This window comes from Danio rerio, chromosome 25, assembly GCF_052040795.2.
Source record: "Danio rerio strain M-AB ecotype USA chromosome 25, GRCz13ab, whole genome shotgun sequence".
NCBI classification, from domain to species: Eukaryota; Metazoa; Chordata; class Actinopteri; order Cypriniformes; family Danionidae; genus Danio; species Danio rerio.
In genome coordinates, this window is record NC_141045.1 from 31,572,399 (window position 1) to 31,585,846 (window position 13,448).

At 36.8% G+C, this 13,448-nt stretch overlaps 2 protein-coding genes across 3 annotated transcripts in view; one reads left to right on the forward strand and one right to left on the reverse strand.

Moving 5' to 3' along the window:
- Nucleotides 1-4,144, forward strand: part of pkmb (pyruvate kinase M1/2b) — a 38,041-nt gene extending 33,897 nt beyond the window's left edge. For both annotated transcript variants that reach the window (XM_087310673.1, NM_001003488.1), the window contains 2 exon segments: nt 316-497; nt 3,720-4,144. In XM_087310673.1, coding sequence (XP_087166799.1) covers nt 316-497; nt 3,720-3,826 — 289 coding nt within the window. In that variant the 3' untranslated portion in view covers nt 3,827-4,144.
- Nucleotides 1-13,448, reverse strand: part of parp6b (poly (ADP-ribose) polymerase family, member 6b) — a 549,184-nt gene that overhangs the window by 99,601 nt on the left and 436,135 nt on the right. The gene's annotated exons all lie outside the window — the stretch shown is intronic.

A 13,448-nucleotide genomic window follows, 5' to 3' on the forward strand; every position in this document is an offset into this window, starting at 1 on the left:
AAAAACTCACTGGCCATTACAAAAACATTCCTAGCATTTTGCCTTGTGAAAGTCTGAAATTTCATTCATAATGGTCTTTAAAAAAAGTCTTAAATTTGCGGAAATCCTGCATTAATATTCTTAGTAATAAATAAAAAAATTTATTGTTTGTATTCAAATATAACTAATGTTTTGCATAATGTTTTATAACATTAGTGCACTTTAATTACTATTCATGGTTAATTTAAGGATGAATAATATAAATGGTGATTTGAATTATTAATATTATTTTATCATTATTATAATTGTTTGTTTTTGTTGACTGTTCCTCCTAAGGTCTGCCCAGCTGCTGTCCAGATACAGGCCTCGTGCTCCTATCATGGCTGTGACCCGTAACGGTCAGACATCTCGGCAGCTGCACCTGTATCGTGGCGTCATCCCCATCCTCTACACCAAGCCTGCCAATGACATATGGGCTGAGGATGTGGATCTCCGTGTCAGCTTCGCACTGGAGATCGGTAATCAGAAAACTTTACTTGGTTTATTGTCATAGATAAAAGTGTTGGTGTAATTATAATATGTAGATCTTAATTAGAAAATTACTAGTCTGAATTTTGACATTAGCATAACAGCTACTATACACCATAGTTATCCACAACTATCACATAATGATTATGACACAAAGGAATGATATTGATAACAAATTTACCTTTTAATGAACAATAAAACACTTACAGCCAATCCAATTCCATTCAAATGTGACCAATCGGCAGAAACATAATTTATAATTTAGTAAAATTGTAGTGCATATTTCATAATAAACAGACTAATATGGATGATAATATAGTTATGTTTATACAGTAGTTATTGTTCATGAGGTGAATGGGTCTTTATGGATGGTTAACACCCTGTTTAGAAAGCGCAACAAGTTGTGTTGCCTTTGTTACTCGATGCAGAAGCACCAGCAGGGGCATCATGCTATTAGATAGCTTAATGCTAATAGTAGTGCAGATGCTAACCAATCACATTTGTGCAGTGTCAGAGAATACCAAAATATCAAAGTGGAGGAAAAGCTTAATATCATGGGTGGAAATCCTGAGTGCTTTATATACATCTTTTTACACTACTCTTACTTCTTCTGTGTCATGGTGTCATGGTACAAACTAGATGTGATTGGCTGTTGTCACTATGAAATTTGGGGTTGCTTTAAAGCAGGAGTGCCCAAACTTTTTTTTTTTGAAGGGCCAAAAACCAAACTTGTTTGAGGCTAGTGGGCTGAAGGTAAATATAGTTGCCATGGCTAAATTGCTAATTTATTTACAAATATTTAAAAATGACTAGTAAACATTGCTTTATATTAAACTAATGCAGTATTTTTTATTACATTTTATAATGAACTATTTACAGTAAACACAAAACAATCTAATTTATAACAGAATTACACTACTTTTTGTCCTTGTTGCTTTTTTGTAACTCAGCAATAAAACTAACAAATTAAAGCTGCTAGCAGTAATGAAAGGGACCTCGTACTAACAAAAAAATTCTACGTCAAATTAAAAATTACATTCGGCCCAACCCTCTACATCAGGCGTGTCAAACTCAATTCCTGGAAGGCCGAAGTCCTGCACAGTTAAGTTCCAACCCTGCTCCAACACACTTACCTGTAGGTTTCAAACAAGCCTGAAGGACTCAATTAGTTTGATCAGGTATGCTTAATTAGGGTTGGAACTAAACTGTGCAGAGCTGCGGCCCTTTTGAAACTGAGTTTGACACCTGTGCTCTACATCATTCTCACTATCCTCTAAGTTGGGATGGTGGGTCAAATCAAAGGTTACAAATGGGCCAATTTTGGCCCGCAGGCCCTACTTTGGGCATCTCTCTGTAAAAAGTTGGTTCACCCCCACCGCCCCATTCCCCCTTATAAAAAATTCCATCATTTACTCACCTACTCTAAACCTGTTTGAGTTTTTAAAATTCTGATAAGGGCGAAGCATGGGCGCAGTAGGTAGTGCTGTCGCCTCACATCAAGAAGGTCGCTGGTTCGAGCCTCGGCTCAGTTGGCGTATCTGTGTGGAGTTTGCATGAAACCGCATATTTTTATACTATATAGTATGCTAAAATCAGTATGCGAGCCGAGTAGTATGTCCGAATTCATAGAATTCGAAAATCAGTAGGCGAGAAGTACCCGGATGACTTACTACTTCCGGCGAGATTCTGAAGTGCACATCCCATGCACGCTGCGCTATCCCAAAATGCGAGAGAGTGTGAGAGAATTTATGAATGGAAGTGAGGCGACCCAACTGACGCAGATAGGTCACGTGACCATGACAAAATGGCGGATGTAGTATGTCCGAATTCCATTTACTTTTTACATTCAAACTGTATAGAACGTACTTTTCTAATGACCGTAGTAGTACGTTTAAATTCAAATGCAGTACCTACTGAGTAGCAGTCAGTTTTGGACGCAGCCATTGACTTCTGCTGTTTTCATTTGTTTCAAAAACACAGATTTTTTGCTAGAGATACTGTTGTCCTAAAAAATAAAATAAATAAATAAATAAAAAAATAAAAAAAAGAAGATAAAAATCTTACACATATCTTAGAAATAGTATAGCAGAAAATTTGGCGGTTTTAAAACCTTGACTTTTCCAAACCGCGATATACCTTAAAAACGGTTATCGTCCAATGCCTACTTGTAAACATACAACCGTTAATTTGCTAACTATTTTCATACTGTTTCAAGCATTCTTTAAAGTATCTCTTTTTTGTTTAAACAACAACAACAAAACCTTTTGTTTGAAATCACTTGAGGGTAACTAAAAGGTGAATTTTGTTTTGTATTTTTAGGTTAACTATCACCCAAATGAGAAATTTAATGCTAAAAAATAACATGACATTTCACCTTATTCTTCATGTAAGAGCGGGTGCAGCCATTTAATCTTAATCTTTTAACATAATCTTAAAACATAATCTTTTTGGCTCGAGACTTCCGGTCTCATTCACTTTCATACATTTTTAAACGTTAAAAACTGCTCGTTAAGCTGCTTGGTGTTGCAAACCGATATTTTTATTATTTTATTATTCTACTTTGTCTGTATAGTCATCCAAACACTTGTTTGTAGCAGTTTATTATCAAATTATATGTAAAACTTTTTTCTGTGGTTTATTATGCCTAATCATTTTTCCCATAGGCAACTGAATCGAAGCTCTAAAATTATGGCGAAAACGAGCACATTTCTGCATTGAAGAATGTGGTCAATACTGTACATCACTTAACAATCCCCAAAGAGAAAACTTTATAGTACAAAAACCAAACTTTAGAAAAGAAGCTTGTTGACGTTTGCCTGCCATTCTCTGTCTGAACTGGGTTTGTGAATGCGCTGATTATGTAATCATTTCTGTGGAAACATGGTTATGGAATTACATATTTTGAGAGGCAGGTAGAACAGCCAATCGTAATGTTCGGACCAATAATTTTGATTGGATGAACTTTTCTTGGTCCAACACCACTTCCACCGTATATTAAAAAAACATATACATTTGGACCACTTAATTTAATGATTGCTATCATGATACGAAGAGACTTTTTAACCTACTAAACCTTTAAGATTAATCTTAAAGCTAATGTGTGCACTGCAGTGATCCATCAACGGTGGCTTATGTGTGGTCAAAAGAGTTTGATATTATTACTTTAAATATGCCACTAAATATGTAGGTCTTTTTTATTCATTAATTTTCAGGCAAGCATCGGAAGTACTTCAAGTCCGGTGATGTTATCATCGTCGTCACAGGCTGGCGTCCAGGATCTGGATACACCAACACCATGCGCATCGTTGTGGTGCCTTGAGCTCAACCTCATGAACTGTACCCCTGCCCCCAACACCCTATATATTCATACGCAAACATTTTGTCAGCTGTTCATTCTCCAAATTAAGCTGTTTAAGTTTCCAAAGCAGATATGTGGTGTGGTTCACATGCTTTAAACTCCCAGCATTTTTTAATCCTTATTCATCCCACGTGGAAATTCTTTTCATCCGCATAGTACTGTATGTGTCTACAGTGACATTTTTGTATCCTGAAATATTTAATTCCATTATTTTTCCCTATATGTTATTTGTTGTTGTTGTTTATTCTGAAATAATTAAACATCATATCATTTTGTTGACTTTGAGTTTAAATGTGCTCTCAAGTTATAAGGCATTGGCAAAAGCAAATATCACAATAACGCCACCCAGTGGACTAAATAGAAAATACAGAAACCCGACAATTAGGTCAGTTCAATGTCATTTCTCATTTTTCTCTTCTACCTTATATGTTGAATGTTTGATGATTAATATGCGTATTTGATGGCAAATAGACGTGGAACATCTGTCTGGCTACTTCAAATTGAATGTCAATTTTACTTTAAATAGTTATTCCGAATCACAGGTAAACAATACACTGAGTTCATTGTTTACAATTTACAAGTCATTTTAAAATAATGAAGGATATTACAACGCTGACCATTTATACTGTTTCATATAGATTATTTGCATATGGGGTCGCTGATTGGACAACCGCAGCGCGAAGTTTGCATAAACCCGCGTGCCACAAGAGTGTTTCTTGTCCCACTGGTCGAGTGTTTTTCCACGCGAGTAGTTTAAGGATAAAGGTAAGGTACACGGTAAAAAAAATTCTGGAAGTATTTCACCCACAAACGATAGTGCTTTGTGACAGTTATGGATGTGATTGCCGTTAAAATAGTCGACATTTAAAACCTGGGTACAATGAATTGTTATTTTCTCTTCACTGTTCAGCAAGCTATTGAATCAACATTGAAGTCATATTACAATTAACTAATTAGCACGCTCCCAAAACAGAACACCTGTTGATGTCTTACAATGTTGTAATTTTAAAATTTTTAATAAGAAATACCTTAAATAACCCTGCTGGGGAAAAACAGCTTAACCCAGGGGTTTAGCTGGTCGACCAGCCTGATTTTAGAGGGGTTTTTGCCATTTCCAGGCTGGTTTCAGTCATTTCCAGCCTGATTTCAGCTTTCACATTTTGGCTGGTCTCCCAGCTTGGATAGCCTAGTCAAGCTGGTCATCTTCCAGCCTGACCAGCTAAGACCTGTCATGGGTGATTGCAAGAAAATGGACCCAGTTGCAGCAGTGAATTATATAAGGGGGTTTATTGACAGAATAAGGCACAAGTAGACACAAGGGGATGACAAGGTCCAAACGGTAGGGGCACCAACACAGGGAAGCCAGTGGTAGTGACAAGATGGTACTAAAATGAACAGCCAGCCAGGAGTAGAAGCAACAGTGGTCAAAACCAGAGCTAGAACCTGGAGCAAGCCAAGTCAACTCCAGGCTGGCAGACCAGGGAGGTCAGAACACAGAATAGGACTGGAAAATTAAGACACAAGACAGGACAGCAAACAGGCAGCAATAATAAACAATAAAATAATTAAACTAAATTTGACATAAAATAAATACTAGAAGAGAGAAAGACTCACTTGAGCAATCTGACTTCTAGAATCTTAAACAAATCAAACAACAACTAATAATCAACTACTATGAAGACTGGGACTGACAGAAAATGGAACAATGGCTCTAAGGATAAAAGTAAAATAAAGATTAGAACACAAAATTAAGTAAACACCAGAAACAAACAAAAGAAAGTGGTGGCTACAAACAAACAAAAAGTAGACAAGTGAACTAGAACAGGCAAGACCAACAGCTTAGTAAAGATACAAGAAAAGCTCACATGGAACGAACCAGAAAAGACATGAGAACACACAGAACATTATAGAACAAAGCACAAGAGAGACAGGTGAAAACAATCAGGATAACAAAGTCTAAACTAGAGAGCGGGGTGACTGAAAACAAGGAGGAAAGACAAGAGGAGCACGTGGCCAACACAGATTAAGACACAGCAATGTAAATGAGCACAGGATAAACAGGGAAACATTAATCACTGACAGGACAGACAAGACTGTCAGGTCAGGACCATGACAAGACCCGGCTGGAGGGCTGAAATTAGCCTGAAAAATAGCTAAAATCCCTTTAAAGCCAGGCTGGTCAACCAATCAACCAGTTTAGGCTGGTTAAAGCTGTTTTTTTTAAGCAGGAAAGACCAAAAGAAAAGAAAATATCTAATTAAATCTCATTCACAAATAATAAATGATTATATAATAAATAATATATTATAATAAATGATCAAATAATACATGACTATTTGTTGGTATTATTTTGTAACCGGAAGTTAAACTTAATTTAAAACATAAGACACTTCAAGAAAGATGGCTGATGTGCAAAATAAATATGCATTTGACTGTAATTGCTAGGCTGCTAGCCTATATCGCATTTGTCACGGCAAATTCGGCAATGCGGGGTTAATACCACAAGCACTGCTTCGTAACCCCAGGTAAAGAATTAAAAATATAATGGTGCTAACATAAATTCTCTCCAACTTCAATTAACCTGGCCTAAAGGGGACACATTTGTCATTTTAAAAGTACGTTTAGCACTGCTTTATACCTTGGGTCGTTAAACTACAAATAAGAGATATTCCGTTTACCCTGGGCTGGCTTTAACCTGGGTTAAGTGCAATGTGAAAGGCTTCTTTGAGAGCCAAATAATTTAATAATTTTAATCAATGACCACTAGGGGTCAGTGTGTAATTGAACATAATGGACTGCTTTGCACACATTAAAACAAAGGCACATTGCTGTTCATTTTTACCTTCATTATATTCATTTCATTTATTTGGATAGTAATAAATAGCAAAACACATAAGGAAAACACCAAGAATGTTACTCAGGGAGGAGTGTGCTGGACTTCTTCCCATCTTCTGTGCAGATTCTTCTCATCTTCTGTGCAGGATGCAGAGTGAGTCAGCAGTCCTGATGCGCAATTAAAATTCATAACATACTGGGCGACTTCTCAAAGTTTCACAAGGGCCCACGATTAGAGGGAACTTCACAGCATCAGGTTTCATTCCAGACTGGGATCCATTTGGCATTAATATACCGGGATCACGCTGTAATTAGCAGGGCTTGCAGTCTTGGTGTACCTTGGCTGCATTGTCAGAGTGACAGGGATCAGCTGGTCAATTTGTATGCAAATAGGGTGAGGCTTAGCCAGGCTTTGATTCGCCAGCAGGGCTCGCTGACATCAAGCCGCGATGAGTGGAATTCTTACGAAGCATCAGCACCAGTGCGGGAATGAAGTATAATAGCTGTCATAAACATCATTTCACCCTTTGGTTTGTTCTGTCAACACTCTTTTAGAAGCCATCTCTGCTTGGTTTCATCCTAGGAAGGATAATACTCTGGTGAGAGCACCAGATCTGAGGGAAACATACAGGTTTTGATGCTACGTTTCGTGATGATACTGATATAAGGGTTAAACAGTCAAGCTTAGTGGGGGATGGAGAGAAAGACAGTGGGAGATTGATCCACTGCTGTCTCAGGGAAGTGGACGATGGTATCTCAGTTCACCACTGGAGCTACATCAAGTGTTAGAAATGCTGGAATCTAAGGCACAATAAGTGGGAGAACAGTGCATTGCATTCTCAAGGACATGACCTTGGGATTCTCTCCGATTGAGGCAGTGTCAAAAAACCCTTATTACTTGTCTTTGAGGAGACAAGTAATGCTCGAAATAAAAATCCTATTTTGTCTCTCTCTCTCTCTCTCTCTATATATATATATATATATATATATATATATATATATATATATATATATATATATATATATATATATATATATTTTATATATATATATATATATATATATATATATATATATATATATATATATATATATATATATATATATATATATATATATAGATAGATAGTCATACTTACATACATACATACATATATGCATACATACATGCATACATTAAGACTTTTGGCCAGCGGAGAAATTAAAATGGTCGTGCCCAACTGAGTCTGGTTCTCTCAAGGTTTTTTTTCTTCACTCCCATCAGGTGAAGTTTTTTTTCCCTCTCCGCTGTCGCCACTGCCTCGCATGGTTCAGGATTGGTAGAGCTACGCATCGATGAATTGGCTCTTCAGTGTTTGAACTCTCAGTAATGATTAAATCACACTGAACTGAGCTAAACTGAACTGAACTGAACTTAAACACTAAAACCTGAACTACACTGTTCTAGTTACTATGACCATTTATGTGAAGCTGCTTTGACACAATCTACATTGTAAAAGCGCTATACAAATAAAGCTGAATTGAATTGAATTGAATTGAATTAAAAGAGATGAAAATCTCTCTTGTATTACAAATGAAGATAGTTTAAAGAATGTTTACTAACATGATTATGGTTAATTTCATAGTAGATGAAATTAACTATTGACTTCCTGAATATAGTATAGTTTAATGCTTTCTTTATGCTAGTCAAATAACTGTTTAGTTGTCAACATCTCTTTTACATTCAACAGAAGGTTTAAAACAGGTATGAAACAAGTGAATAATGAGAAAATACATTTCAGGACAGAATTGTATTTCTGGGTGAACTATTTCTTTGGATAAAATATTTGAAATTAATCTGGAAATGAGCAACTTTGTGTGAAAATGTAAGACTATATATATATATATATATATATATATATATATATATATATATATATATATATATATATATATATATATATATATATATATATATATATAAATTGCAGTAAATGTTGTGAACTGTAAAGTTGGCCTAGTAATTAGCCTTATTTTTACATTGCGGTTTTTGAGTCACGGTTCAGACCATTTTTAGGGGAGAGACTAATGTATTTTGCTTTCCATTTAATATATAAAAAACAGTAATAAGAGAAACATTTGGTTTTAACAAAATTAAATTGAACCTGTAATTTTAATAAAAATCAAAATCAAAAAATATCCTGCTGAATAAAAATACATGGTAAAATAATCAATACTGTGAAAAATGATCTTCGCTACTGTTTCTTGTAATGTAAAATCAATAAATCTTAAAATATAAGTTGTATAACACATATTTATTTTGAGTCTATTTTTTAATGAATGATTCAGTAACTCACTTAAAAAACTGAGTGATTACAGAGGGGAACATTTTTATGTTATGTTGATGATGTGGTTGCTGCCAGCCATTGGTTAAATAATGTAATTGCTAAAACTTTCATTTTTGAAAAAAATGTTATATCCTTTAATAGACTTTCTAATTTGTTAGTTTATTGTTTTGTATTCAATTTGTTGTAACTTTTTATCTAAGTGAAAGTGGTAAACGAAATCTCTTTCTTGATCAAACGCAGATTTGAATGCGGCGATTCAAGGGATTAGTAAACATTTGCATATCGCAATCATTTATAAATGAAGTTGTGTTTGAATTAATGGATGCGGTGGCACAGAAGGTAGTGCTGTCACCTCGCAGCAAAAAGGTCGCTGGTTCGAGCCCCGGCTGGGTCAGTTGGCATTTCTGTGTGGAGTTTGCATGTTCTCCCCGCATTCGCGTGGGTTTCCTCCGAGTGCTTCGGTTTCCCATGAAAGACATTACTTTTGCTGTACAAGCTGTTTTTGAAAAGCTAAAATAGCTGTAATCAGCGGACTAGGGATGCTCATTTTGGTTAATTTTGCTAACCGACAACCGCCGCTCATTAATCGGTTATTAACCGTTAACTGGTCAGATTACTATTAATTTTATAATAAACCAATTGACGTGTCTATTTTGTGTCTGACACATTAAATATTGCATAAAATACTGATTTATTTTTATATGCTAGCATATTAATAATAGAACAATACAACAGAGCATTTTCACACACCTGCAGTGTTTAGCACAGAAGAACAGAATAAACTAAATAAAATTATTAAAATAAATAGGACTGCCCTAAATTATTTTCCACTTAAATAATTAATTTATAATACAAATCGAAAACACTGACTGATTATTTTTAATAACCGGCATAGGCTGTTTTTTTCCAATCATATTTTCAAATCGCTCGCTCCACGGAAAATAAGCATTTATTTAATGCCCCGCTTGTATTATTATAATCACAAAACTTTTTTACATTTTTATTAGAAATCGATATTTTAAAGATTATGTCTTGCTATGGTTTCCTTTCTCTCCATCGCGGCTCAAGTGCGCGCGCTGTGTGATGAAAAGACAACAACATGTGCGCATATGTTGACTTTTTGTAAACAGTTTTGTTGTTTAAATATGATATTGCATTAATGTGCATACATGCTTTATAAGCTGTAAAATAAAAGGTAAAGCCTATTTGTTGGGTTTATGATGCAGATCCAGGTCAACATCAACGCTTTTTTTGGCATCAACACGTCTGTTTCAAGCAATATTCTTCTTCCATTTTGCTTCTTTGGCAAATGTGTCTGTAGGCACGGGTTATACGTTATCGTCCCGCAAGTTAAGTGTGTCTTGCAGTTGAACAAGTGGCCGACCACAGCTAACATGCTTCTTTCATTCCAAAAACGTGAGGCGCACCTCATGCCTTTATGTTGACAAGGAAAAAAGAAGAGAAGAAGCGCGGTCCTCTTATGAAACGACTGAATCAGCTGGGTATCGATTGTGCAAAAGTGTTGCTGTATATGTTGATAAAATTGTAATATTTAATAATATTATGATTTTCAAGATTTGTACATTCATACAGCTCTAGATAACTTAAAACAGCGATTAGACCTTCAGAGCGGCAATAATGCGTCCTGAAGTAAAGCGAAGCGGCTATAAACTCCAGCATGATAGAGTGATTATATGCAGAGTCATACTTTATCTATAAGTAAAGTATAACTAGAAACTGTGTTCATCTTAACTGAAAGCTTCTGCGTGTTTGCTGACCTCACGTATCGCGCATCTGTCAGTCAGTCAGTCAGTCAGTCAGCACGTAACCCCAAAGGATTAAACAATAGCGCACAGCACTATACGGTTACAAAAAAGTTTGCGCTGTTATAATCCACTTACCTTTAAATACGTTTTGATGCGATTATAATACGCTATTAAAAACAACAACAACAACAACTGAATGTTTTGAATGGGTATGTAGCCGTGGCGGGATGCATTTTGTTCCCCGCCATGGAAAAATGAATGTAGCGGAAACCAAGCTCTTTAAAAGTTCTCTGTAGTTTTCTTGACAACACAAACTGCTGCTCTGGGATGAGCCGCGTGCAAAAGATGCCCCTCTTAACGCAAAGGCGCATTCAATCGGCCCCTTATGCAGCCAAACTAAAAATATATAAAATAATAATTTTAATCGTTTAACTGATAGCATTAATCGGTCACAAACGCACCCTTTCGGTTAACGGTTAATCGATTATTTTGAGCATCCCTACAGCGGACGCAAACTGAAAAGTCCACAGGTTTCAAAGTGCAAGTTTTTAAAAATTATTCTATACTTGGGAATGCCTCTGCGTGACGGCATCATGAAGCAAGTGTAAAGTCAGTCCATTAGTGTGGCAGTAGTGGCGTGGTATACTGTAACAAGAATATGATAAAGCACTCACAGTAACAATAGATTTCTGCATCTTCAGAAAGCACTCTGTGTAAATTGTGTCTATTTAGTGTTGTCTGTCTCTCACCAGCGCTTGTTTCAATGGTGAGTAAAGAGCATGAGCATTTTGCCCCCCATATCTACATTATATGACAAATCAGGACACACAAGCTATGTGTACAGTGCTCTGAGAGTACTCTGTTTCTGCAGAGCACTCTTTAGTGAAGGAGCTTTGCAAAGTGTTTCTCATGGTTCAGGTCTCACTCATGCCAAGACTGAGCACTAGCTTTAATCTTAGGGTTTACAGATGGATCTAGAGGAGGGGATGGTGATGGGGTCTGCTCTTTCCCTTGCTTCACCCTCTAGATCCAATGCTTTTTTGTTCGGAGCCTGCACTTTGGGTTCTTCCTATCTGGATGAAGCTCTTTGCCTTTTGAGGATATGGACGAGCTGAACATTGAAGCAGCTGAGTTGAAAGATAATAGACTTTGACAATAAGGTCAGCCTAGACACTTTTAAAGAACAATGGCAGGTCACAGATTTGTCTCTATGAGCAGTAAGGCAGTTGGGCATCTCTGGCTCAATCTCTTCCACTTAAATGAGAGCGGAAATCGCTCAGAGCTCCACAAGTTCCTTAGTCACTGATTCTGTAGGCCTGGGGCTGCCAGGCTTGTAGCTGAGCTCCTTATGCATCCAAATGGAAGTGCAGAAGCAGATCACATCTTTTGCTCCCTCTCATAAACAACAGGGTTTGGGACAGCACTCTCAGCCAAAGTCTTCATTATGTAGGGCAGATTTGAGGGCTGTCATTCTTGAAAAGAGCCGTGGTGAAGAAGTCCTGATGCCTGCCATGTCAGGTTTCTCAAGGCAGACCCTTCCAAAGGTAAGCAGTTTTAATTATTGTACACCATTCCTATTTCGCTTCAGTTCCCTTAAGGGATAGCACTGCCAACCTCTTCAGGGATTCAGGGATCCCCATTGAGCACAAGGAGTCCGATCGCTTGGTACCTGCCAGCTACCACTTAAGGGCACCGGATTGACTACAATACCAGTACCAGAGGCCAGTATCAAGAGTGTGTGGTTACATAATTAACTTTAATTCTCAGCCTCTGTTTCAACAGGGTTCTTCCAACACTGGTAGAACCCTTATTCTAGGGGGCAATAATAGTTCCTCTGGGTATTTGGGTATTACTGGGACTTTATTATTCCAAAGAAGAATGTCAGGTTGCATACTTAATACATGATGATGCAATTCTAGATCTACAACAATTAAATCACAACCTTTGTTTGTATAAATTCGAACTGATCATACTGAAAAACTATGTCTTGTTTCTGTGTCTAAAATCAAATCTGAAGATTGGACTCTTCCACGTAACCATCCAGTACTTCCAATCCATCCCCTTGCTCCAGCTCAAATTATCACTTTTCTTAGTGCTTTCTTACCTCTCCTGTCTGCATCTGGATTGTCAAAGAAAGAGTACCCTGTATCTAAACAAATGTTGAGTAGTTGGATTGTTAAGGCCTTTGCCTACTTTCTGGATTGCGCTTTGGATTTTTCCTCTTTTGTTGCTGCTCCTGTTGACTCTTGCCTGTACTAACATCCCTTGTTTTCATAAAGCTGCATTTGGAACTTACTCTGTGGTCTGCAACATTCGTAATATGCATGTCTGCATGGACTTGCTTGGACATTCCAAGAAGCAATCTGTGCTTTGTTTGAGGTGTGCTTTATAGCTTCTTGGTTACTACACCACACATCCTGTGTCATTACTGATTTGACGAATGCTTCGTGACGCAATCACACAGAGGCAATTCCAAATTGTTGTCATATCCAACACCTCATTGTGTTTCCTCTCTGAACTATTGTTACACAATCTGATATGTTATTGTTTCTGTGTAAACTATAAATATGCTCATTTTTATAATACATAAGGGATAATGTATATCCAGCCAGTTGCTCTTGCAGACGAGTAAAGGCTGTTATGTTAGACCAGGCG